Below are 27,500 nucleotides of genomic sequence, written 5' to 3'. Positions count from 1 at the left end.
TTTGTTTCTTCCCATCATTTGTTTCAGAATCCTCACACTTTCTCTCCTGCCGTTTCTCCGAGAGTGAACAGACTTCCCTCTTTCAATCAATGCTCCCACTGTTGGGGTCTTTCAGGCGTTATTGCATCATTGGTGTCATTTCAGAGAAGAATTCCTCTCTGATTAGGATGTAAATCATTGAAAATGTTGTATTACTGTTCCTCTTGACGGCTCAGTGCGAATGTGCGGCGTACGCGAGGCTTCCTGACTTAAACTTAATTACTGTGTTCATTTTTAGAGCTAATAATTACATTGGCATGTGTGTACTCTGGTATTAGAATTACACCGTTTCTATGGTTACGCCATCATGTACCCACATTGTTCATTTAGCCTGAGGATTGGCATGTTTGAGTCTTTTAACGCAACTGTTTGCTTTTATCGTTTCTGGGGACTAGCTGTGGATTTGTATTTATTTATTTATATATTTATTATTATTATTATATTTTTTTGGTGACTGACACCTTCTACACTTTCTCCACTGTAACCTTCTACTCTTTCTCCACTGTAACCTTCTACACTTTCTCCACTGTAACCTTCCAAACTTTCTCCACTGTAACCTTCTACACTTTCTCCACTGTCTCCTTCTACACTTTCTCCACTGTAACCTTCTACTCTTTCTCCACTGTAACCTTCTACACTTTCTCCACTGTAACCTTCTACACTTTCTCCACTGTCTCCTTCTACACTTTCTCCACTGTATCCTTCTACTCTTTCTCCACTGTAACCTTCTACACTTTCTCCACTGTAACCTTCTACACTTTCTCCACTGTCTCCTTCTACACTTTCTCCACTGTCTCCTTCTACACTTTCTCCACTGTAACCTTCTACACTTTCTCCACTGTATCCTTCTACACTTTCTCCACTGTAACCTTCTACTCTTTCTCCACTGTAACCTTCTACACTTTCTCCACTGTAACCTTCTACACTTTCTCCACTGTAACCTTCTACACTTTCTCCACTGTATCCTTCTACACTTTCTCCACTGTATCCTTCTACACTTTCTCCACTGTATCCTTCTACTCTTTCTCCACTGTATCCTTCTACTCTTTCTCCACTGTAACCTTCTACACTTTCTCCACTGTAACCTTCTACACTTTCTCCACTGTATCCTTCTACACTTTCTCCACTGTCTCCTTCTACACTTTCTCCACTGTAACCTTCTACACTTTCTCCACTGTAACCTTCTACACTTTCTCCACTGTATCCTTCTACACTTTCTCCACTGTCTCCTTCTACACTTTCTCCACTGTAACCTTCTACACTTTCTCCACTGTAACCTTCTACACTTTCTCCACTGTCTCCTTCTACACTTTCTCCACTGTAACCTTCTACACTTTCTCCACTGTATCCTTCTACACTTTCTCCACTGTATCCTTCTACTCTTTCTCCACTGTATCCTTCTACTCTTTCTCCACTGTAACCTTCTACTCTTTCTCCACTGTATCCTTCTACTCTTTCTCCACTGTAACCTTCTACACTTTCTCCACTGTAACCTTCTACTCTTTCTCCACTGTAACCTTCTACACTTTCTCCACTGTAACCTTCTACTCTTTCTCCACTGTAACCTTCTACACTTTCTCCACTGTAACCTTCTACTCTTTCTCCACTGTAACCTTCTACACTTTCTCCACTGTAACCTTCTACTCTTTCTCCACTGTATCCTTCTACTCTTTCTCCACTGTATCCTTCTACTCTTTCTCCACTGTAACCTTCTACTCTTTCTCCACTGTATCCTTCTACACTTTCTCCACTGTATCCTTCTACTCTTTCTCCACTGTATCCTTCTACTCTTTCTCCACTGTAACCTTCTACTCTTTCTCCACTGTAACCTTCTACACTTTCTCCACTGTAACCTTCTACTCTTTCTCCACTGTAACCTTCTACACTTTCTCCACTGTAACCTTCTACTCTTTCTCCACTGTAACCTTCTACACTTTCTCCACTGTAACCTTCTACACTTTCTCCACTGTAACCTTCTACACTTTCTCCACTGTATCCTTCTACACTTTCTCCACTGTAACCTTCTACACTTTCTCCACTGTAACCTTCAACACTTTCTCCACTGTAACCTTCTACACTTTCTCCACTGTATCCTTCTACACTTTCTCCACTGTATCCTTCTACACTTTCTCCACTGTAACCTTCTACACTTTCTCCACTGTAACCTTCTACACTTTCTCCACTGTATCCTTCTACACTTTCTCCACTGTAACCTTCTACACTTTCTCCACTGTAACCTTCTACACTTTCTCCACTGTCTCCTTCTACACTTTCTCCACTGTCTCCTTCTACACTTTCTCCACTGTAACCTTCTACACTTTCTCCACTGTAACCTTCTACACTTTCTCCACTGTATCCTTCTACACTTTATCCACTGTATCCTTCTACACTTTCTCCACTGTATCCTTCTACACTTTATCCACTGTATCCTTCTACACTTTCACCACTGTATCCTTCTACACTTTCTCCACTGTCTCCTTCTACACTTTCTCCACTGTCTCCTTCTACACTTTCTCCACTGTAACCTTCTACTCTTTCTCCACTGTAACCTTCTACACTTTCACCACTGTATCCTTCTACACTTTCTCCACTGTCTCCTTCTACACTTTCACCACTGTATCCTTCTACACTTTCTCCACTGTCTCCTTCTACACTTTCTCCACTGTCTCCTTCTACACTTTCTCCACTGTAACCTTCTACACTTTCTCCACTGTATCCTTCTACACTTTCTCCACTGTAACCTTCTACACTTTCACCACTGTATCCTTCTACACATTCTCCACTGTCTCCTTCTACACTTTCTCCACTGTATCCTTCTACACTTTCTCCACTGTATCCTTCTACTCTTTCTCCACTGTATCCTTCTACTCTTTCTCCACTGTATCCTTCTACTCTTTCTCCACTGTATCCTTCTACTCTTTCTCCACTGTATCCTTCTACACTTTCTCCACTGTATCCTTCTACACTTTCTCCACTGTCTCCTTCTACACTTTCTCCACTGTCTCCTTCTACACTTTCTCCACTGTAACCTTCTACACTTTCTCCACTGTAACCTTCTACACTTTCTCCACTGTATCCTTCTACACTTTATCCACTGTATCCTTCTACACTTTCTCCACTGTATCCTTCTACACTTTATCCACTGTATCCTTCTACACTTTATCCACTGTATCCTTCTACACTTTCTCCACTGTCTCCTTCTACACTTTCTCCACTGTAACCTTCTACGCTTTCTCCACTGTAACCTTCTACGCTTTCTCCACTGTATCCTTCTACGCTTTCTCCACTGTCTCCTTCTACGCTTTCTCCACTGTATCCTTATACACTTTCTCCACTGTAACCTTCTACTCTTTCTCCACTGTAACCTTCTACACTTTCACCACTGTATCCTTCTACACTTTCTCCACTGTCTCCTTCTACACTTTCACCACTGTATCCTTCTACACTTTCTCCACTGTCTCCTTCTACACTTTCTCCACTGTCTCCTTCTACACTTTCTCCACTGTAACCTTCTACACTTTCTCCACTGTCTCCTTCTACACTTTCTCCACTGTAACCTTCTACACTTTCACCACTGTATCCTTCTACACATTCTCCACTGTCTCCTTCTACACTTTCTCCACTGTATCCTTCTACACTTTCTCCACTGTATCCTTCTACTCTTTCTCCACTGTATCCTTCTACTCTTTCTCCACTGTATCCTTCTACACTTTCTCCACTGTATCCTTCTACACTTTCTCCACTGTATCCTTCTACTCTTTCTCCACTGTATCCTTCTACACTTTCTCCACTGTAACCTTCTACACTTTCTCCACTGTATCCTTCTACACTTTCTCCACTGTAACCTTCTACACTTTCTCCACTGTAACCTTCTACACTTTCTCCACTGTCTCCTTCTACACTTTCTCCACTGTAACCTTCTACACTTTCTCCACTGTAACCTTCTACACTTTCTCCACTGTAACCTTCTACACTTTCTCCGCTGTATCCTTCTACACTTTCTCCGCTGTCTCCTTCTACACTTTCTCCACTGTAACCTTTTACACTTTCTCCACTGTATCCTTCTACACTTTCTCCACTGTAACCATCTACACTTTCTCCACTGTATCCTTCTACACTTTCTCCACTGTAACCTTCTACACTTTCTCCACTGTACCCTTCTACACTTTCACCTCTGTCTCCTTCTACACTTTCTCCACTGTATCCTTCTACACTTTATCCACTGTATCCTTCTACACTTTCTCCACTGTATCCTTCTACACTTTATCCACTGTATCCTTCTACACTTTATCCACTGTATCCTTCTACACTTTCTCCACTGTCTCCTTCTACACTTTCTCCACTGTAACCTTCTACGCTTTCTCCACTGTAACCTTCTACGCTTTCTCCACTGTATCCTTCTACGCTTTCTCCACTGTCTCCTTCTACGCTTTCTCCACTGTATCCTTATACACTTTCTCCACTGTAACCTTCTACTCTTTCTCCACTGTAACCTTCTACACTTTCACCACTGTATCCTTCTACACTTTCTCCACTGTCTCCTTCTACACTTTCACCACTGTATCCTTCTACACTTTCTCCACTGTCTCCTTCTACACTTTCTCCACTGTCTCCTTCTACACTTTCTCCACTGTAACCTTCTACACTTTCTCCACTGTCTCCTTCTACACTTTCTCCACTGTAACCTTCTACACTTTCACCACTGTATCCTTCTACACATTCTCCACTGTCTCCTTCTACACTTTCTCCACTGTATCCTTCTACACTTTCTCCACTGTATCCTTCTACTCTTTCTCCACTGTATCCTTCTACTCTTTCTCCGCTGTATCCTTCTACTCTTTCTCCACTGTATCCTTCTACACTTTCTCCACTGTATCCTTCTACACTTTCTCCACTGTCTCCTTCTACACTTTCTCCACTGTCTCCTTCTACACTTTCTCCACTGTAACCTTCTACACTTTCTCCACTGTAACCTTCTACACTTTCTCCACTGTATCCTTCTACACTTTATCCACTGTATCCTTCTACACTTTCTCCACTGTATCCTTCTACACTTTATCCACTGTATCCTTCTACACTTTATCCACTGTATCCTTCTACACTTTCTCCACTGTCTCCTTCTACACTTTCTCCACTGTAACCTTCTACGCTTTCTCCACTGTAACCTTCTACGCTTTCTCCACTGTATCCTTCTACGCTTTCTCCACTGTCTCCTTCTACGCTTTCTCCACTGTATCCTTATACGCTTTCTCCACTGTAACCTTCTACTCTTTCTCCACTGTAACCTTCTACACTTTCACCACTGTATCCTTCTACACTTTCTCCACTGTCTCCTTCTACACTTTCACCACTGTATCCTTCTACACTTTCTCCACTGTCTCCTTCTACACTTTCTCCACTGTCTCCTTCTACACTTTCTCCACTGTAACCTTCTACACTTTCTCCACTGTCTCCTTCTACACTTTCTCCACTGTAACCTTCTACACTTTCACCACTGTATCCTTCTACACATTCTCCACTGTCTCCTTCTACACTTTCTCCACTGTATCCTTCTACACTTTCTCCACTGTATCCTTCTACTCTTTCTCCACTGTATCCTTCTACTCTTTCTCCACTGTATCCTTCTACACTTTCTCCACTGTATCCTTCTACACTTTCTCCACTGTATCCTTCTACTCTTTCTCCACTGTATCCTTCTACACTTTCTCCACTGTAACCTTCTACACTTTCTCCACTGTATCCTTCTACACTTTCTCCACTGTAACCTTCTACACTTTCTCCACTGTAACCTTCTACACTTTCTCCACTGTAACCTTCTACACTTTCTCCACTGTCTCCTTCTACACTTTCTCCACTGTAACCTTCTACACTTTCTCCACTGTAACCTTCTACACTTTCTCCACTGTAACCTTCTACACTTTCTCCGCTGTATCCTTCTACACTTTCTCCGCTGTCTCCTTCTACACTTTCTCCACTGTAACCTTTTACACTTTCTCCACTGTATCCTTCTACACTTTCTCCACTGTAACCATCTACACTTTCTCCACTGTATCCTTCTACACTTTCTCCACTGTAACCTTCTACACTTTCTCCACTGTACCCTTCTACACTTTCACCTCTGTCTCCTTCTACACTTTCTCCACTGTAACCATCTACACTTTCTCCACTGTATCCTTCTACAGTTTCTCCACTGTAACCTTCTACACTTTCTCCACTGTATCCTTCTACACTTTCTCCACTGTATCCTTCTACACTTTCTCCACTGTAACCTTCTACACGTTCTCCACTGTAACCTTCTACACTTTCTACTTGCAAAGTTGTTTTGTTTTATGAACCTTTGCAAGTTTTTTCTTAAGAAAGCTTTGGTCTATCTGACCCCTGGACAGGTAGCTTGAGGCGCCAGGAATGTTCCTTTTGAGTCTTTGTTCCTTTCAGTGGTTCTTCCACATGCTCTTATGGAGTTTTCCTGACATTGTCTACAGGCTGCTCCCACATTTTCTAGATAAAAGCTGTTCATGCTCCTGTAGGGATGCTGGGAGCTGCTCTGAATAACTGTTAGCCACAGGGTGTTAACACGCTTTCCATGTTCCAGGCCTAAATTAAGCCTGACCCACTTTCACATTGGCGTTCAGAATGAGAGCATGGCTGTCAACTCTACAAACAAAGATAATGATGTCACTGTCAAGGGACAACACTGAGATGAGGTCATTATCAGGGGACACTCTTATGATGCCGGGTGATGTCATTACATGGGATGATGTCGTTATCAGGGGACATGGCTTGGATGATGCTAACACCACCACATCAAACGCTGAGAGCAGAGCTTATATTTAGAAATCTAATGTAACCAAAGGAGCAAAAGGCACCTGTTACCAGTGTTTTACCAGATCAAGTCCTTGATTTCTCTGTCACTGTGGAAACGGGTCACTGAGGGTCACAGTTTCAGCACTAAAAGCATCATGACCCTGTTTAGACCTGTTTGTCCTCCTAAAGTGTTTCAGAAGATGATCTGTGGAGTTTAAAGTGCTGACTCTGTTTCATACACGTATTGAACAAAGTAGACTTTTCTGTTTACATATTCACAGATTTGTGTTTTAAGCTCTGTGTTAATGGGACATCACTGTGTTTAATGTACATTGCAGTATTACAGCATTAAAGCAATAGATGATGAAATATTATGTTAATTTACTTAGTAAAAATGAGGCAACCAGATTCCCAACTTAATAAAGTAAACTCAGCGTTATAGTTTACAGTGTAGGGTTGAGGCCAAACAGGATCTGAATGCTAAAATAGTCTTGTCTGTCTGTCGATCTGCCTGTCTGTCTGCCTGCCTGTCTGTCTGTCTGCCTGTCTGTCTGTCTGTCTGCCTGCCTGTCTGTCTGTCTGCCTGCCTGTCTGTCTGTCTGCCTGCCTGTCTTTCTGTCTGTCTGCCTGCCTGCCTGTCTGCCTGCCTGTCTGTCTGCCTGTCTGTCTGTCTGTCTGTCTGCCTTGCTATCTATCTACCTCTCTGTTTTTCTGCCTGTATGCCTGCCTTCCTGCCTGGCTATCTATCCGTCTGTCTGTCTGTCTGCCTGCCTGCCTGCCTGCCTGGCTATCTATCCGTCTGTCTGCCTGTCTGTCTGCCTGCCTGCCTTGTTATCTATCTGTCTGTCTGTCTATCTACCTCTCTGTTTGTCTGCCTGCCTGCCTGGCTATCTATCTGTCTGTCTGCCTGCCTGGCTGTCTATCCGTCTGTCAGTCTGCCTGCCTGTCTGCCTGGCTATCTATCCATCTGTTTATCTGTCTATCTATCTACTTCTCTATCTGTCTGCCTACCTGCCTGCCTGGCTATCTATCTGTCTGTCCGTCTGTCTGTCTGTCTGCTATCGAAAAAGCGAATCTCAGCAAACACGGCTAGAGGGCGGTGGGTGGGGGTGGGGGGGGCTGTTTTAGAGTTTTGGCCAAACTACGGCTTTAAGTAGTTGGATAAAGTTGCCACTTCTTAGTCTAATTGCTTTGGCTGGGGCTGGATCGCTGATGGACACCTAAGCTGATTTTAAATGTAAATTTTTGCAGTGCTGCTTTATTATTCCGATTGGAGAGCGCTTGAAATACGGGCCAGCTTACGCAACAAAAGAAAGCCATCATGGAGCTTTCATGTCTCTGGATGCAGCTTCACATGGATGAGATTAGAGTGACTCTGAATGTTTGCTGACACAAGCCTTTCTGTCCACGCACATTCCTAAATCATCTGTTCATTTATGTTAAAGCACGCAAGGCCTGCCAAGGGCACAGTGGCGCAATAGCTTAACTTTTATGGCTTTGTAGCCCACTTTGTTTGTTTGGGATGATGACTTTTATAAAGCTGGGCTAGAAAGAGACCGAAACACTATCCATCATTGTGCTGTGATTCTCTTGTCCTGATTTAATCCTGTGTAATTTGCCCCCAAATGCAAGTAACAGCAAGGAAATCGTAACAAATGTTCATTTGAAGAGGCAGAGCTGTGGCTTTTTCAGTGTTACCTGTGGGCTGGTGTGGGACATTAATAGCTGTTCTAAGATACTTTGCCGTAATAATTTACATTCCTCTCTCTCTCTCTCTCTCTCTCTCTCTCTCTCTCTCTCTCCCTCTCTCTCTCTCCCTCTCTCTCTCTCTCCCTCTCCCTCTCTCTCTCTCTCCCTCTCTCTCTCTCTCTCCCTATCTGCAGGACGTGCAGGTGGTGAGTACAGACGAAAACCAGGTCCTTCTGGCACTGCAGGAGTGGTACCAGACGGACACGTACAACTTGTATGAGTCGGATCCGCAGGGCGTTTATTATTCTATCATTCTGGAAAACGTCCGCAGCACCAAGCAGCCTGAAGAGAATGTTCTCATCGACGTGCTGGAGGTCAGGAACTCTGATCTGAAAGCAATATATACACACAAACACACACATTTTCCAAGCTGCTTATCCTCCTGGGTTGCAGGGGGCCCTGGAGCCTATCCCAGTGCAGGGCAGACACCCAGTCATACACACTCACATCCTAGGGCCAACTTAGTGTGTCCAGTTGGCCTAAGTGCATGTCTTTGAACTGTGGGAGGAACCCCATACAGGGAGAGCATGCACACTCCACACAGAGAGGACCCTGGTTACCCGGCCGGGGAATCAAACCCAGACCCTTCTTGCTGTGAGGCTATAGCATTACCTCTTAAATCAATAGCCCAGTGTAAATTCATATTTACACAGTCTTTGTTTTGCACAAAGCTAATTTAGCTAACAAGTGGAAATGGCACATGGAAGCTCATGCTGGGGAGTTAACTTCACGTCTAAATCATCACGCAGGCGCCGGGTTCTCTGAAAGGCTGTATGATGGAAAAGCACACTTTCCATGCAGTTTCTGAAATGTAAGTCTGATGCAGCATTTAACGCTGTTAAAGCTTCAAAAGGTGCAGTTCACTCCTCAGTCCATGCAGTCCCTCTAGGGAAAGTAAGTTGCAGAAACAGCCTGTTTTTGTGATGTCACAGCCAACACATTTGCATATGGACTTTAGTGGGATCGTCGTGTATTTAAACTCATGTTTCACTCTGAAATACTTAAGGGCATGGAATTAAAATGACTAAGATTTGTATTGGCCTGAAGTGCATGTACACCAACAAGCCACCTCCTCGTTTCTACGCTCACTGTCCACTTTATCAGGTCCACTTACTGTATAGCTGCACTCTGTAGTTCTACAGTTACAGACTGTAGTCCATCTGTTTCTCTGATACTCTGTTACCCTGTTCTTCAGTGGTCAGGACCCCCATGGACCCTCACAGAGCAGATACCATTTGGGTGGTGGATCATTCTCAGCACTGCAGTAACACTGACGTGGTGGTGGTGTGTTAGTGTGTGTTGTGCTGGTCTGAGTGGATCAGACACGGCAGTGCTGCTGGAGTTTTTAAACACCTCAGTGTCGCTGCTGGACTGAGAATAGCCCACCAACCAAAAATATCCAGCCAGCAGCGTCCTGTGACCACTGATGAAGGACTAGAGGATGACCAACACAAACTGTGCAGCAGCAGCACTGCTGTGTCTGATCCACTGAGATCAGCACAACACACACTAACACACCACCACCACCACGTCAGTGCTACTGCAGTGCTGAGAATGATCCACCACCCAAATAGTACTGATCAGGGTGGGCCCTGTAGGGAATCTTAACCTGTAGAACTACACCTATATGGTCAGTAGAGCTGATGTAGAAACTATCTAGAACTTCAAAGTGTTACTGAATCCACTTTCGTGGTTTTCCTCCTCGGTGCCCAAACGCCTTTTTATGCTAATGTGTCTATACTATATGTGTGGGTGCTGGTCTTTGTAGGGGGCTGAGTTTGTTTGCATGTGGGTTAATGCATTTCTTGTGGATGTGAAGTCATTTTTGTCAGGCGCTTGTTTGTGGTTGGAAGCGATCCTGTTCCGCAGAGTGATCGGCGTTGGATGCCGCTGGTGTGGTGTAGTAAGTGAGCGTAGCTTTCTGCATTGAGGACGATAAGCCTGCAGCGTTTGAGTGGGTTCGAGTTCCTACAAACAGCAGAGACCTTATGTGACTTCAACACTCGCCGCTTTCTCCTCGCGGTTCGCCGAAAACTGTAGACGACTGCGGCAGCGTGTGTGCTTGGAGATTTGGTGGAAATCCCAATTGGATTTCATGGGGAGTCTGTTTCAGCAACAGCTCCGTTTCCCTCTCTGTTTTTTAAGACGGTCTTAAATGGATAACACTCATTTCTTTTCTTGTTTTATTGTGAAAGTGCAGATTATTATTATTATTATTATTGTTATTATTATTATTATCATCTTTTTGAGGTTGATGCAGTGGAACAGGACTGTAAATGGAAGGGGAGCTCTTGAGCTGAAGATCTTCTAGATGGCTGCAGAGATGCCCGAGAAGCTAAGAGAGGATGTAGATAAACAGGGAGCGATGGATGGTGATGGGATACAAACATTTAATCACAGAAAACAGGAATGAGAGAAGATGATTTGTAGGATCGAGGATGGGTGTGGTCATTCTCCTAAACCAGAGGTGTGGGCTCAAGTCATGGATTTGATGACTTGAGATGACTTGAGACTCGACTCGAGAAGATCAAGAGCGACTTGCGACCCGACTTCGACTTCAACGCCAGCGACTCGGACTTTAACTCAGACTTCATCCTGGTGACTCGGAAAAACTCGAGACCAGAAGTGGAAGAAACATAGAACTTCTGCAGATAAAACAAGCACAAAATTCACCACGAGGCTGAAGTCGACTTGTTATTCGTCAGATTCGTATTGGAATTTGTCATTCCGCCTTAAATAGTGCAGCAGTTAGACACCAGAACGTAACTGCTGCACCATTTATGGTGGAACTTTGAACATTCACCAGCGCTTTGCTGTCTTTTCTGTAAATTTTGCTCAGTTTGGTCGTTTTGCTTTCTCACCTCATCGCTTTGTCATCTTAATCCAATTCAAGCGAGCTGTTGTTTTTAGTTGGCTTACTAGTTTTTATTTTAATCCTGTGTGCCCACATATTCCAGTTAGAAAATGTAAAAAAAAAAAAAAAAAAATCAATAAAAAAACTGATAATAATATACAGCCTGACTACTAACATGCTGTCATAGTACTGTAGTTCTATTATCATTATTCAGGCTTGTGGCCTTAAATTAGCCAAAGAATGCAGACTGACTTGTTCAGGACTTGGAGATTAGGACTGTTGACTTGGGAATCTACTGTTGACTCGCCTGTACTGACTCGGGACTTGAATCGAGACTTGACTGTTTTGACTCGGGACTTGAGTGTGAAGACTTGAGACTTCTGGCCCAAACCACAGTTTTTTCATTACGTCATTTTGAAAGTGAAGATGCACTTACTGTGCAGTGAGAAACTTCAGCTGTAGTTCTGCTGTAGCTTCTACAACCTGTTAGGAAGCAGGTACTAGAGATGACAGGCTCTGGATTACGTTGATGCTGTCTGATTGTGAAGTTGTCTGATGTTGGTCCCTGTCAGGAGGCTAAAGATGCGGCACCTGAAAACTGTTCTGGAAGGTAACCACTCGGTCAGAGAACCTCCCGCAAAGGCATGTGGAATCTGAGGAGAAATGAGTGAACAGGTTCCCATAATGAGAAGCAGATCTTACTGTTGAGGATTTTGTGTGTTGAAGGTTTCTCCTTGCTGAGAATGGATTTTAGCTTGAACTTGCAAAGAGAGGTGGTCCTTTCCAAGGTCAGCCATCCTGCAGCGTTTGATGGTGAAGATCAGTGGGTCAGTGTAGAGGACGGTGAGATCACAGAGGCAAGGATGGAAGGTTGGGTCAAAAGGCTGATGCTGAGCATTTCATGAAACGTGGTATATGAGAAGAAACATGGCTTCTAGGGTTACACAAAACCCTGTTGAGAAATATCCAAAAAGCAGGATGTCTGAGGCTAAGAGAAGTGCCAAAGTTATGGTCCATTCCTTTGATTTTCTTTCTTTTGTGGTTCACTTTTAAAGAGGCTCTTTTGTAAAGAAAATGGTTCGATATACAGGGAGATTCACTTGAAAGAGGCCCCGAGTATTCTGTTGTAACTCCGTTGTATGATGAATCAATCTGAACTAAAAAATATGCTACATATCTTAACGTATGTGTAATCGATTTCATTACATGCAATGCTGGAAGTGATCTCCAGTTTCTGCCAGAAACATGAAGGGCTACGGGGGTCTGCACCTGGAAGTTACAAACGTCGCGATGGCTGTCTGGTGCCTACCACATCACTCTGACTCAGGGGCATCCCAGCTTGTTCAAAGCTCCATGTCCTGAGGAGCTCAATGCATGTTGTTTCAGTCATATTACTTCGTCCCTGTGAGAGTTATTACAGGATATTCGGGGCCTCTTTCGAGTGAATCTCCCTGTAGAACCATTACATTTACAGATTGATGGAGAATGTGTTGTACAAGAGCACAAGTTACATTTTGTTCCACTGAGTGCTGTATAGTCCCCCCGAGGTATCCTACCCACCCAGAGAGAGAGCGAGTGCTCTTGGACTCCTAGACATGGACGGCTGTAGCATCACCAGGGATCGAACTTGCGATCGCCTAATGACGGGGCCAGCGCTTTGATGGTTTCGCCTTTTGGGAACTTCACCTTGTGTTTTTTTTCTTAAAATCCCCTCTTTGTATTGACCCCCAATAGCTGCCCCTCACCTCTCACTCACTGTTCAAACACCTCAAACTCAGGAGTCAGGAGCTCTGTAGTTCTGAATCTTTGATGGGCCAAATCATTTGGTGCTGCAGAAAAGGCTCCCCAGCTAATGCTAACTTGCTGATAGCAAACAGCTGAAGGTTTCCAGGTGGAACTACTGTGAAATTTGGTTCTGCAACGTCTGTACTGTGACGAGTCAGGAATGACTGTTGTGAGCTTAAATCAAGGAAGGGGGTTGTTGTGAGATTTTCCAGCCTGTCCAAATGTGGACAGGATTGAGAAAACCGGCTGCACATAACTCAGAGGATGAGGCGAAGTATTTAGAGGTTTAAAGGAACGTTGGTTCCAAATAGAGAAGAGTTGACTGTGGGTATGGTCAGAGTGCGGAATGCCCCCTGGTATTCAGGGGTCCACAGTTGGCCTGCTAATCCAGCATCAGCTGTCTGCTAACTCACCATAGCGGCGCTGATGCTAGCTTCAATATCGACAGAATGTTTGGGTTAACAGTTCTTCTCATGGAAGTGCTCTGTTCTAGTGTGGTTCCCATGTTAACTGAGATGTTCACTCGTCTCCTCTTCTGTCTTCAGTTTGAGAAATGACAAACAGTCACTCTTTACACCAAATTCTTGGAAAATTGGGTGAATTTTCATGTTTAGAAATATGTTACAGCATACTGTGAAGATTTTCACAGATATCCTGGCCATAGTCACAGTTGCTGTGGCATGAAGGACCGACTGGGTGAACCAGTCTGCTACATCGCCACCTTGAGGCAGAGCAGTGCTGCAGCTCTTGTTAGTCAAGATTACCAAAAACGGAAGCTCACTGATTGTGGGTTAAATGGCTAAGCAATGATAGCATAGGTTTTGTGATTTTTGAGACATTTAGGGGGTCTAAGGCTTTAATAAGGGGGACCTGGACATGAAGGACTCCCTGTACTTCATACCTTGATCAAGGTAGGATTTTTCCATTCCAAAAAATCCCAGGCACATCACCAAAATTGGGCTGAACAGGGAGGAAATTGCTGGGCTGAGCCCCAGACTAATCAGGGTGGGTTAGTGGAGCTGTGAAGAACAGACAGGTCAGTGATAATGTGCCTGTGTCAGAATATTTGCAGGAGGGAAAAGGTGGAGAAGTAGTGAGGCCTGGAGAGAAGCCAAAGGTGAGGTCATTCAGCACATACCAGATGTAATAAGGATCAGGGTTGTATGTGAGATCAGGGGCCAGTGCAGGGACATTGACCGAGGTGGACAGATATTGAAGTAGTCAGTTGGCCTTGTACTTGGGGGACCTGTGGGGGCTACAGCAGAAGCAGACATGGAACAGCTGGCAGGAACATTGCAGCATTTTTGACAAGAAACGGAATGGAGACGGTTTCAATCCTGGCCTTATTCCTAAACTTCACACTGGTCAGTCTGTAACGAGCTAATGAGTTGATCCAGGTGTGCTGGAGAGGGTAAATAAATATCTTTTAAATAAATAAAACAGTGGTCAGGACCCCCATGGAACCTCACAGAGCAGGTACTATTTGGCTGGTGGGTCATTCTCAGCACTGCAGTAACACTGACGTCGTGGTGGTGTGGTAGTGTGTGTTGCGCTGGTTTGAGTGGATCAGATACAGCAGAGTTGCTGGAGTTTTTAAACCCCTCAGTGTCACTGCTGGACTGAGAATAGTCCACCAACCAGGAATATCCAGCCAACAGCGTCCTGTGGGCAGCGTCCAGTGACCACTGATGAAAGACGAGAGAATGACCAACACAAACTGTGCAGCAGCAGATGAGCTGTCGTCTCTGACTTTACATCTACTAGGTGGACCAACAAGGTAGGAGTGTCTAATAGAGTGGACAGTGAGTGGACACCGTGCTTAAAAGCTCCAGCAGCACTGCTGTGTCTGATCCACTCATACCAGCACAACACACACTAACACACCACCACCACGTCAGAGTTACTGCAGTGCTGAGAATGATCCACCACCCAAATAGTACCTGCTCTGTGAGGGTCCATGGGGGTCCTGACCACTGAAGAACAGGGTAACAGAGTATCAGAGAAACAGATGGACTACAGTCTGTAACTGTAGAACTACAGAGTGCAGCTATACAGTAAGTGGAGCTGATAAAGTGGACAGTGAGCGTAGAAACGAGGAGGTGGTCAGGACGTTATGCCTGACTGACGTATTTGATCGTTTTTTAATCTATTTTAGCTAAAAGCCTACCGCACGGTCCAAACATCAAATGAGCTACACAGGGGTAGTCGTGGGCTGGAGGTTAGGGAATCAGCCTTGTGACCAGGTGGTCACCGGTTCAGCCGATAGGACATAATTGATGTGCTCTTGAGTAATTCCCTCCTAACTGCTCCCCGGGTGCCATGGACAGGGCTGCCCACCACTCTGGGCAAGTGTGCTCAGTGCCCTCTAGTGTGTAGGGGGTTTTTCACTGCATGAGTGGGTTAAATACAGAGGTCAAATTCATCTATATTCAAGGACAACTGGTCAGTAGTTATGCAATCAGGTTTAGTTTTTTGGAGTATTTTCTCTCCGTCGCTTCAAAGAAATCTTTTAGACACCTTTATTTTTAAGAGTGTGCTCTTTTTATTTATTTAGAATAATGAATAAAATGTAACATTTACATCTGATTTTCAGGTTGTACCAACCTGGTCAAGGTAGCACTTTTGATTTTTGTTTGTTTTGATGTCAAAAACATGGAATGTAAGGTGCACACAAGAACTTCTGCAAATAAAATTTTGAACAGAACATCTTCTACTGGTGGTACTGAAAGTCTCTGCAGAACTTGATGTATATTGATGGATCTGTCTTGTTTTCTCCAGTGTTACCTGGGACTTCTAAGCACAGCGCAGCACTGTGTCTCTTCAGCACCGGCGTTAAATCTACACTCCCCTTTGTCTGTTGTAGGTGCGCGGGATCAAGGGTGTCTTCCTAGCCAATCAGAAAGAAGACGGAAAGGTGACGACCCTCATCACCTTTAATAAGGGGCGGGACTGGGAACCCCTGGCTCCTCCCACCACCGACATGAACGGCAAACCTGTCACCTGCAAACAGGTAGAAGCTCCACCCGGTCCAACGTCCTGATTCAGCGTTTTCTTTCCAGCGTTTTCTGGTTCCATGCCTTTTTCTCGGGTAGCTGATGCTTTTTGTTTGGCTTACTGTTTAGTGAAATACCCCAGGCTGGTGCTACAATGATGTAGTTCATTTGCCTACCTGTATCTCTCAGGACTGACTTCTAGCCTTTAAGGCTCTAAATGATCTTAAAGCACCCGCTTACATCACAGAATGTCCCAACACGTGATCTTAGACCTGCTGATAGAGACCTTCTGCAAACACCTTCGGTAAAATACAGAAAACGTGGAGAGACTCTGCTACTCTGCTTCTAACCTGGTACTGGTAGCCGAAAGGTAAGTTTCATCAGAGAACGCTGCCCACTTCACGAGCACTGTGCACGCTGTGAGCGGTGTGAAAGGGGTCTGAGTTTTAATGGAGTGGGGTCTGAACAAGAAGTGGTCCGAGATCTCATCAGTGCTAAAAAGGACCAGAAAGAAAACCTCTTTATGGTTCATTTACACTGTAAACACAGGTCATTTGCAGCTCGTTCCTTAAAAGAACTCAATTCAGTTCATTTAAAAGAGCTACATTATATGGACAAAAGTATTGGGACACCTAGACAGTACACCCCCAGGAGCTTTTCTGACGTCCTACTCAAAGGCTTTAGTATAGAGTTGGTCCCCCTTTGCAGCTCTAACAGCTTCCACTCTTCTGGGAAGCTTCTACAAGATTTCAGAGAGGGTCTGTGGGAATTTTCGTCCATTCATCCAGAAGAACGTTTGTGAGGTCAGACACTGATGTTGGACGAGAGGGCCTGGCTCACAGTCCCTGCTCTAGTTCATCCCCAATGTGTTTAATGGGGTTGAGTTCTGGACTCTGTGAGGGCCAGTCAAGTTCCTCCACTCTTCTTCACTCTGTAGTGAAGGCACTGTGCACTTCAGCACTCAGCGGCTTCCATTATACAGTAATAGCACTTACAGTTGGCTGGGGCAGATCTCACAAACTGCCTTGTGGCAGAGGTGGCATCCTATAACAGTGCCATGTTTGAAGTCTCGGAGCTCATCTGTGCGAACCTCTACTGCCAGTGTTTGACTTTCAAGACTGCATGACTATGTGCTTCACTTTATCAATGGGGGTGGCTGAAACACCTGAACTCAATCATTAGGAAGAGTGTCCCAATACTTTTGTCCATATAGTGTATATGTGGAAACATCTGTCCTGTACATTCGTTCAGCCAAAAGTGGGAACCAACTGCAAACGACCCCAGTTCTTTTCATGTTCACAATGTAAGAGAACTATAAAGAGGACATGAGTCACTCTACAGAAACGTCCACTTTTCTTACCGATCGTCATCGGTGTTACACATAATAAAGGAAACACCAGAGACGTTTTTAATGATCAATGTGTTTTACTAAACGGCTGCTGTAGAACATCAAACCACATTGTGGTCCATCCTGGAACATCCACTAAAACATGGAATTTAATCCATTTATCTTCCGTTGTTTCACTTTTACCGCAGAATAAAGTCGGTCACACCAGTAACGTCAGCTGAGAGCTTCATATGAGATCATGAGTGAGAAGATCTCTGAGAACTGAGACACACAGTGGACTCACCATGAGCTTTTCTTCATGGATCCTCAGAAAACAGGTCAAAGGAAGTTGAGTGACGTCATCGGTGTGACTTTTATTTCAAAATGAGAGATTTTATGGTATGAGGTAACACCAGTGACGCGACTCCCGGGGGACTTTTATTATATATTTTGTGTTATTGATTTGGCTTTTGTTTTCTTTGTCATTTTATTGATGTATTTCTTAGTCATATTTAGAAGTTAAAATAGCAGAAAAACACCTTTTTTCTCCAGAATATCGCCTCAGCTTTCACACATGACTGCGAGGACGAGCTCCTCTGTGGTGCTTAGGATTATATAAAGTTTATTTAAAAACCACTCTTGATAAGTTGAGGCTCAGAAAGGTCGAATTGTTAAAATAACTTTATTTTACAATAGAATTAAATTGTAACCCTAACATTTTTTTGAAGTGTAATATATCTGTAAATGTTGGCGACACAAAAAGGACGTTTCCGTAGAATGACCTGCGTGTGAAACATCACCTGTCCGTAAAGCACCTGGAGCTTCCACCGCTGTGAAAAGTGCTCTATAAATAAATGCAGGAGGAAAGAGCAGATGAAGAAGCAGAGCCTGATTCACAGCAACACCCCTTGATCCTTTACAGTGACGTCCTCTAAACTCCATCCCGTCCAGTTCCTGCATTAGCGCTCTGTTCTCCAGGCTGTACGTGGGCGTCCTGTCTGTCCACGGTCACAAACAGACTCGCAAACCCAACGACCCCTCTCAGCCTGGAGTTTGACTGCCGCAAGGCATCGTGGGTGGTGGAGAGGTAGCGGGTGCCGACCCCTGTTATCTCTGCCGGCTGGCGAGCGGAGATGAAGAGCTGCTCGGTTACTGAGTTTCATGATTCATGTGGGCTAAGCGTGCAGACGCCGGTGTAGCCCTGTACAAAATCATGTGTTATGCAATGGACACATACGGTCCTGTGCAAAAGTTTGAACACCCCTGGTCACATTCCATGTCTTTATTGATTTTTCTAAGCGTGAATAAGTTAAAACATCTACAAAGAACACACTTCTGCACATTTTAATGCACAGTTACAGTTTATTCACTGAATTTTACATACTGGTAAAAAAAATCTTAACGTGAAATGTGGACTGTACAAGTTATTCTGCATTTATTTCATTGTGTATATATATATATAGAAATAGATATCTTGTACAATAAGGGGCAGAAAATTGTAGAGGATGTTTTAACTTATTTTCACTTAGAAAAGCAACCAACTTCAAACTGTTTAAACTGTTCAAACCAAAACAGTTGGTCAGACACTGATGTTGGACGAGAAGGTCTGGCTCTCAGTCTCCACTCTACTTCATCCCAAAGGTGTTCTGTCGGCTTGAGGTCAGGACTCTGTGCAGGCCATTCAAGTTCTTCCACACCAAACTGGCTCATCCGTGTCTTTATGGACCTGCTTTGTGCACTGCTGTGCAGTCATGTTGGAACAGGAAGGGGTCGTCCCCAAACTGTTCCCACAAAGTTGGGAACATGAAATTGTCCAAAATCTCTTGGTGCTGAAGCTTTAAGAGCTCCTTTCACTGGAACTAAGGGGCCGAGCCCAACTCCTGAAAAGCAACCCCACACCATGATCCCCCCTCCACCAAACTTTACACTCAGCACAATGCAGTCAGACAAGTACCGTCTCCTGGCAACCGCCAAACCCAGACTCGTCTATTGGATTGCCAGATGGAGAAGCGTGATTGGTCACTCCAGAGAACACGTCTCCACTGCTCTAGAGTCCAGTGGCGGCGCTTTACTCCACTGCATTCCACGCTTTGCATTGCGCTTGGTGATGTAAGGCTTGGATGCAGCTGCTCGGCCATGGAAACCCATTCCGTGAAGCTCTCTACACTGTTCTTGAGCTGATCTGAAGGCCACATGAAGTTTGGAGGTCTGTAGTGATTGACTCTGCAGAAAGTTGGTGACCTCTGCTCACTATGCCCCTCAGCATCCGCTGACCGCTCTGTCATTTTACGTGGCCGACCACTTCGTGGCTGAGTTGCTGTCGTTCCCAATCGCTTCCACTTTGTTATAATCCCACTGACAGTGGACTGTGGAATATTTAGTAGTGAGGAAATTTCACGACTGGACTTGCTGCACAGGTGGCGTCCGATCACGGTACCACGCTGGAATTCACTGAGCTCCTGAGAGCGACCCATTCTTTCACTAATGTCTGTAGAAGCAGTCTGCAGGCCTAGGGGCTCGGCTTTATACACCTGTCGGAAGTGATCGGAACACCTGAGTGAATACTTTTGGAAATATAAAGTGTATATATATGTTTAAATAAAACAGCAGTGCAATATGCAATATACATGGATGTATAAACAGTGGCAGTGCTATAAGCAAAATATATTGATGTATAAACAAAAAGGCAGCACAACATGCAGTATTTATTATTATTTAGCAGACACTCTTATCCAGAGCGACTTAAGATTTGATCAGTTTACACAGGTAGGTGAAGGTGGTGTTGGGAGTCTTGCCCAAGGACTGTTATTGGTATAGTGTAGGGTGCTTACCCAAGCAGGGGTCTGAACCCCAGTCTACAGCACTGAAGGCACAGATATTACCCACTGCACTATACCAACCATGGTGTACATATTAATAAAGTGGTAGTGCAACATCTAGTATTTATGGACATATAAACAAAGTGGGAGTACATAGTACAGATTAGTAAATATGTTAACGAGTGTATAATGTTCAGTTGATGCTGTTCTTTTCCTATAGCAATATATTCAGTGAATTTTCATGTTTCTCCAGATTCACTCTTAAAAAAGACAAAACAAAAAAAAAACCACTTGTATTGCAAAAGTAGGTTTTTAATCATAAGTGTTGTTAATGACTAAGTTGTTAATAAGTCACAGAATATATTATTTTAACTCCCTGGCTTACTAAGGGACTTTAATGCAAACTAGCTGAGCTATTTTTAGGTTATAGAAGTGTGTAATAAAACTTTGGGCCTGCTGGTGGACTCTGGCCATTTAAGGGATTGAACACCCTTCTGCTGTCTGTAATATAGCACCATTCAGAAGCTCAGAGAAAGAGAGAGAGAGAGAGAGAGAGAGCTGGTCAGGCTACAGTACTGCCTCCACACGGGTGGAGGAGGGGTCATTTTTAACATGCTGTTACAGCTAATAGAGTTTTTCCACCGGGCAGTACAGCACAGTGTGATAACGAATCCGAATCCAGAACTATCTGCACCTGCTCGACTGCCTGTGACCGTTTCCCATCACAGAAGTCCTCGTCTGAGCTCCTCTTAAAGAGGCCGTTTCAGTGGGTGACCTGTCTGCGCTGGTCATCCGAAGCAGTCGAGGTGGAACAGCGAGTTGGTCTCAGATCATCGTGACTAATACAAACAAAAAGTCTTTCTTTTTCTCTCCCCTTTCCCCTCACTACCTTTTTATCCTTTTCCCTCTTTCTTTATTTACCCTTTTTTCTCTCTCTCTCTTTAAATATATATATATATAATTTATTCCCATTCTTTGTCACTCTCTCTTTCTTTTTTCTGTCTCTCTTCTCTTTTTTTCTTCTTTTTCTCATCCATGTTTTTATCCACACTTTTTTTTCTCTCTCTTTCCCTCCATAGCCAGACTGTCACCTTCACCTCCACCTGAGATGGGCTGATAATCCGTATGTATCTGGAACTGTTCACACTAAAGACTCTGCCCCCGGACTCATCATGGGTGCAGGTGAGTCTCCCACTGCACATTCACCCTGAACAGCGTTCTCCAGGTGTGAAGACAGGTGTTCCTTAATCAGTCTCACCTTTGGTCTTTCCAAACCCGGGGCAGTTTGCACTGAGAGTTCAGTACATTTGGACAAAATGTGAAATATGAGCTATTGTCAAACCCTGGGAACTGATCTCTGTTCCCCCTGAAGACGCTGGTCTGGAGTTCATCAGACCAGGCAGCGTTTTTTTCAGATTTCAGCCAAACAGTACAGTCAGTATCCCTAACCAGCTGCAATACAAACACAAGACTGAACACATCAACAAGAACACAGGCCTCACATGAACCAACACTGCCATTCTCGTCACTATAGAGCACATTTCTGCTCAACACAGGCTCAGCTTATACCTCAGTGAGGGCCACTTCACTATGTTTAAACACCAGCATAACACCAGCATGCTTACCAATCTAAACGGTCATTTATCCCAGGCTAAATATACTGTCATGTTGTTTATGGTCTATTTATGTCTTACCTTTGATGACTTGATTTGCAGAAGTAGATATTTGTGTTGACATAGTCTATATGTAGTTATGTTAGTAAATAAACATTTTATTTTCATAAACCACCACAACAGATACACTGGCAACAACACAGTGACTGATTTTAACTTCTTTTATTTGGAAATGCACAGAAAACATGCTTCACTCTTTTAGGATATCAGGTGTCACTTTCACAGGTCAGGGGCATCTTTTCAATCAGCCTTTTTTTTTTATTTAAACTTGGAGTACGTGGAAGGAGACCCTTATTTACAATGTGGCCGCGCCAAAACCGAGATCAGGGATTGTATTATTCTGAGATGGTGGATAGAAAAAAAATGTACAAGTGCTAAAAAGTAATAGTAATCATAGTGCAAAAATTCGATAGGAAAAAAGTAAAGAAATCAATAAACTACTAAATTCCAGCAGTATAGAAGCTTAATAAGTAACTAAAAAGAATAAAAAAAATAAATTAAAGTGAAACAACAGGTAAAATGTAACCAAAACATACCAAAATAATATTAAAAGTCTGGAAAAATCAAGTAAAATGGTTGAATTCCAACTCGCTTCTGCTAAACAGATGGTGCTGTAACTAGAAGCAGATTTTCCCAATTCAGTAAAAACTCTCAGCCTCTCAGCACCTGGAAGGTAATTCGACTGTATTTCAAGCTTCACTCAACTCATCCTGCAGCTTCTATTAGATGCTCAGTCATGTATCCAAGGCCTAAGTGATTAGGGCTGCATGTGAAAGGACGTTAGACTCTCACTCAGATCTGCCACTTCGGCATTAGACTGATGTTGGACACACACACAGTTTTTGCCATCAAAAGCAGTAATGCAGACTCCACAGGCTCCACCATTCGGACCACAGCTGGACTGCATGTGGAGATGAGCTCATTCAATCACAGCTAGTTTAAAAACTCGTTTGTCAGAACATAATTGAAATCTAATAGGACTCTCCTCATTGTGCAGCGAGAGAGCAAGGGGAGACCTTATGATGATGAAGCGGATCAATAATTAAATTGCTAAAATAATAGAATTATAATCATGAACACGAGCTAATAGATCCTGGAATCTAATCGCAGTGCATTACATCGGTTTAATATGCTTTATTGGCATGCACTGCTTTACAAGCTGTATTTCCAGCACAGGTACAAGATGAGACACAATGTAATAGAGTTAATAATGATTAGAGAGCGAAGCAGCAGCAATAAAGAAGCAGCAAAGTTAAGGAAATGAATAAGTAAACATGCATTTTAAATTAAAATAGACCCTTATAGATGAGTTGGTAACCCACTTTAAACTATAAACCGAGACAGTTCTACAGTTTCTCATTAGACTGAATGAATAACCGACTCTAAATGTAGGTATTGTGATATAAACCGAGTCCGTTCTACAGTTTCTCATTAGACTGAATGAATAACCGACTCTAAATGTAGGTATTGTGATATAAACCGAGTCCGTTCTACAGTTTCTCATTAGACTGAATGAATAACCGACTCTAAATGTAGGTATTGTGATATTAACCGAGTCAGTTCTACAGTTTCTCGTTAGACTGAATGAATAACCGCCTCTAAATGTAGGTATTGTGATATAAACCGAGTCCGTTCTACAGTTTCTCGTTAGGCTGAATGAATAACCGACTCTAAATGTAGGTATTGTGATATAAACCGAGTCCGTTCTACAGTTTCTCGTTAGACTGAATGAATAACCGACTCTAAATGTAGGTATTGTGATATAAACCGAGTCCGTTCTACAGTTTCTCGTTAGGCTGAATGAATAACCGACTCTAAATGTAGGTATTGTGATATAAACCGAGTCCGTTCTACAGTTTCTCGTTAGACTGAATGAATAACCGACTCTAAATGTAGGTATTGTGATATAAACCGAGTCCGTTCTACAGTTTCTCATTAGACTGAATGAATAACCGACTCTAAATGTAGGTATTGTGATATAAACCGAGTCCGTTCTACAGTTTCTCATTAGACTGAATGAATAACCGACTCTAAATGTAGGTATTGTGATATAAACCGAGTCCGTTCTACAGTTTCTCATTAGACTGAATGAATAACCGGCTCTAAATGTAGGTATTGTGATATAAACCGAGTCTGTTCTACAGTTTCTCATTAGGCTGAATGAATAACCGACTCTAAATGTAGGTATTGTGATATAAACCGAGTCCGTTCTACAGTTTCTCATTAGACTGAATGAATAACCGACTCTAAATGTAGGTATTGTGATATAAACCGAGTCCGTTCTACAGTTTCTCATTAGACTGAATGAATAACCGACTCTAAATGTAGGTATTGTGATATAAACCGAGTCCGTTCTACAGTTTCTCATTAGGCTGAATGAATAACCGACTCTAAATGTAGGTATTGTGATATAAACCGAGTCCGTTCTACAGTTTCTCATTAGGCTGAATGAATAACCGACTCTAAATGTAGGTATTGTGATATAAACCGAGTCCGTTCTACAGTTTCTCATTAGGCTGAATGAATAACCGACTCTAAATGTAGGTATTGTGATATAAACCGAGTCCGTTCTACAGTTTCTCATTAGACTGAATGAATAACCGACTCTAAATGTAGTTATTGTGATATAAACCGAGTCCGTTCTACAGTTTCTCATTAGACTGATTGAATAACCGACTCTAAATGTAGGTATTGTGATATAAACCGAGTCCGTTCTACAGTTTCTCATTAGGCTGAATGAATAACCGACTCTAAATGTAGGTATTGTGATATAAACCGAGTCCGTTCTACAGTTTCTCATTAGGCTGAATGAATAACCGACTCTAAATGTAGGTATTGTGATATAAACCGAGTCCGTTCTACAGTTTCTCATTAGGCTGAATGAATAACCGACTCTAAATGTAGGTATTGTGATATAAACCGAGTCTGTTCTACAGTTTCTCATTAGGCTGAATGAATAACCGGCTCTAAATGTAGGTATTGTGATATAAACCGAGTCCGTTCTACAGTTTCTCATTAGACTGAATGAATAACCGACTCTAAATGTAGGTATTGTGATATAAACCGAGTCCGTTCTACAGTTTCTCATTAGGCTGAATGAATAACCGGCTCTAAATGTAGGTATTGTGATATAAACCGAGTCTGTTCTACAGTTTCTCATTAGGCTGAATGAATAACCGGCTCTAAATGTAGGTATTGTGATATAAACCGAGTCTGTTCTACAGTTTCTCATTAGGCTGAATGAATAACCGGCTCTAAATGTAGGTATTGTGATATAAACCGAGTCCGTTCTACAGTTTCTCATTAGACTGAATGAATAACTGACTCTAAATGTAGGTATTGTGATATAAACCGAGTCCGTTCTACAGTTTCTCATTAGGCTGAATGAATAACCGGTTCTAAATGTAGGTATTGTGAAATAAACCGAGTCCGTTCTACAGTTTCTCATTAGGCTGAATGAATAACCGGCTCTAAATGTAGGTATTGTGATATAAACCGAGTCCGTTCTACAGTTTCTCATTAGACTGAATGAATAACCGATTCTAAATGTAGGTATTGTGATATAAACCGAGTCCGTTCTACAGTTTCTCATTAGGCTGAATGAATAACCGGCTCTAAATGTAGGTATTGTGATATAAACCGAGTCCGTTCTACAGTTTCTCATTAGGCTGAATGAATAACCGACTCTAAATGTAGGTATTGTGATATAAACCGAGTCCGTTCTACAGCTTCTCATTAGGCTGAATGAATAACCGACTCTAAATGTAGGTATTGTGATATAAACCGAGTCCGTTCTACAGCTTCTCATTAGACTGAATGAATAACCGACTCTAAATGTAGGTATTGTGATATAAACCGAGTCCGTTCTACAGTTTCTCATTAGGCTGAATGAATAACCGGCTCTAAATGTAGGTATTGTGAAATAAACCGAGTCCGTTCTACAGTTTCTCATTAGGCTGAATGAATATCCGGCTCTAAATGTAGGTATTGTGATATAAACCGAGTCCGTTCTACAGTTTCTCGTTAGACTGAATGAATAACCGGCTCTAAATGTAGGTATTGTGAAATAAACCGAGTCCGTTCTACAGTTTCTCATTAGGCTGAATGAATAACCGGCTCTAAATGTAGGTATTGTGATATAAACCGAGTCCGTTCTACAGTTTCTCATTAGGCTGAATGAATAACCGACTCTAAATGTAGGTATTGTGATATAAACCGAGTCCGTTCTACAGTTTCTCATTAGACTGAATGAATAACCGGCTCTAAATGTAGGTATTGTGATATAAACCGAGTCCGTTCTACAGTTTCTCATTAGGCTGAATGAATAACCGGCTCTAAATGTAGGTATTGTGATATAAACTGAGTCTGTTCTACAGTTTCTCGTTAGGCTGAATGAATAACTGACTCTAAATGTAGGTATTGTGATATAAACCGAGTCCGTTCTACAGTTTCTCATTAGACTGAATGAATAACCGACTCTAAATGTAGGTATTGTGATATAAACCGAGTCCGTTCTACAGCTTCTCATTAGACTGAATGAATAACCGACTCTAAATGTAGGTATTGTGATATAAACCGAGTCTGTTCTACAGCTTCTCATTAGGCTGAATGAATAACTGACTCTAAATGTAGGTATTGTGATATAAACCGAGTCTGTTCTACAGTTTCTCATTAGACTGAATGAATAACCGACTCTAAATGTAGGTATTGTGATATAAACCGAGTCTGTTCTACAGTTTCTCATTAGACTGAATGAATAACCGGCTCTAAATGTAGGTATTCGCCTGAATAGAGGGACTGTAAACTTCTCTAAAACTGTACATTTCAATCTGACCACAGAGAGAGAGAGAGAGAGAGAGAGAGAGAGAGAGAGAGAGAGAGAGAGAGAGAATTCATTTAATTGTTGGACTTTGAGAGACTGCCAACCTTTACCCCCTCATTGTTTCTTTATTTTTCTGTTTTTCTTTCCCTCATTTACTTCCTCTTTCTACTTTGTTTCTCTTTCCTTCAGGTAATCTTGGTTCTCAGCTGGTTGAGTATAAGGAGGAGATGTACATTACCTCAGACTCTGGAAGAACATGGAGACAGGTGAGAGGGAGGCACATCTGAGACACTGAGACACAGTTAAACACACACTTTAGATTCTGAGTCACACTAAGGCACACCCAAAACTCTAAGACATGCTGAGACACTGATAGACAGTGAGACACGGAGACACACCATAGACACACCTGAGACATGACTGAGACACATCTGAGACTACTCTGAGACACACCTGAAGTAATGAAACACACGTAAGACATTGAGACACACCTGAGACACAACTGAGACACACTTGGGGAAACTGAAACACACTTGGGACACTGAGACACCCCTGAGACATATCTGAGATACTGAGACACCCGTGACACACTTGGACACATCTGAGACACACCTGAGGTACTGAAACACACCTGA

The 27,500-nt window shown here is 42.9% G+C and overlaps 1 protein-coding gene across 3 annotated transcripts in view; it reads left to right on the top strand.

Moving 5' to 3' along the window:
- sorcs2 (sortilin-related VPS10 domain containing receptor 2) overlaps positions 1-27,500 on the top strand; it is a 473,194-nt gene that overhangs the window by 387,285 nt on the left and 58,409 nt on the right. For all 3 annotated transcript variants that reach the window (XM_037547570.1, XM_037547568.1, XM_037547564.1), the window contains exons 9-12: positions 8,727-8,906; positions 16,095-16,241; positions 21,450-21,552; positions 27,055-27,131. In XM_037547570.1, coding sequence (XP_037403467.1) covers positions 8,727-8,906; positions 16,095-16,241; positions 21,450-21,552; positions 27,055-27,131 — 507 coding nt within the window. The remainder of the gene's footprint in view (positions 1-8,726; positions 8,907-16,094; positions 16,242-21,449; positions 21,553-27,054; positions 27,132-27,500) is intronic.

The sequence above is a fragment of the Pygocentrus nattereri genome, chromosome 2 (assembly GCF_015220715.1).
Source record: "Pygocentrus nattereri isolate fPygNat1 chromosome 2, fPygNat1.pri, whole genome shotgun sequence".
Taxonomy (NCBI): domain Eukaryota; kingdom Metazoa; phylum Chordata; class Actinopteri; order Characiformes; family Serrasalmidae; genus Pygocentrus; species Pygocentrus nattereri.
This window is presented reverse-complemented; position numbering and strand designations above follow the sequence as displayed.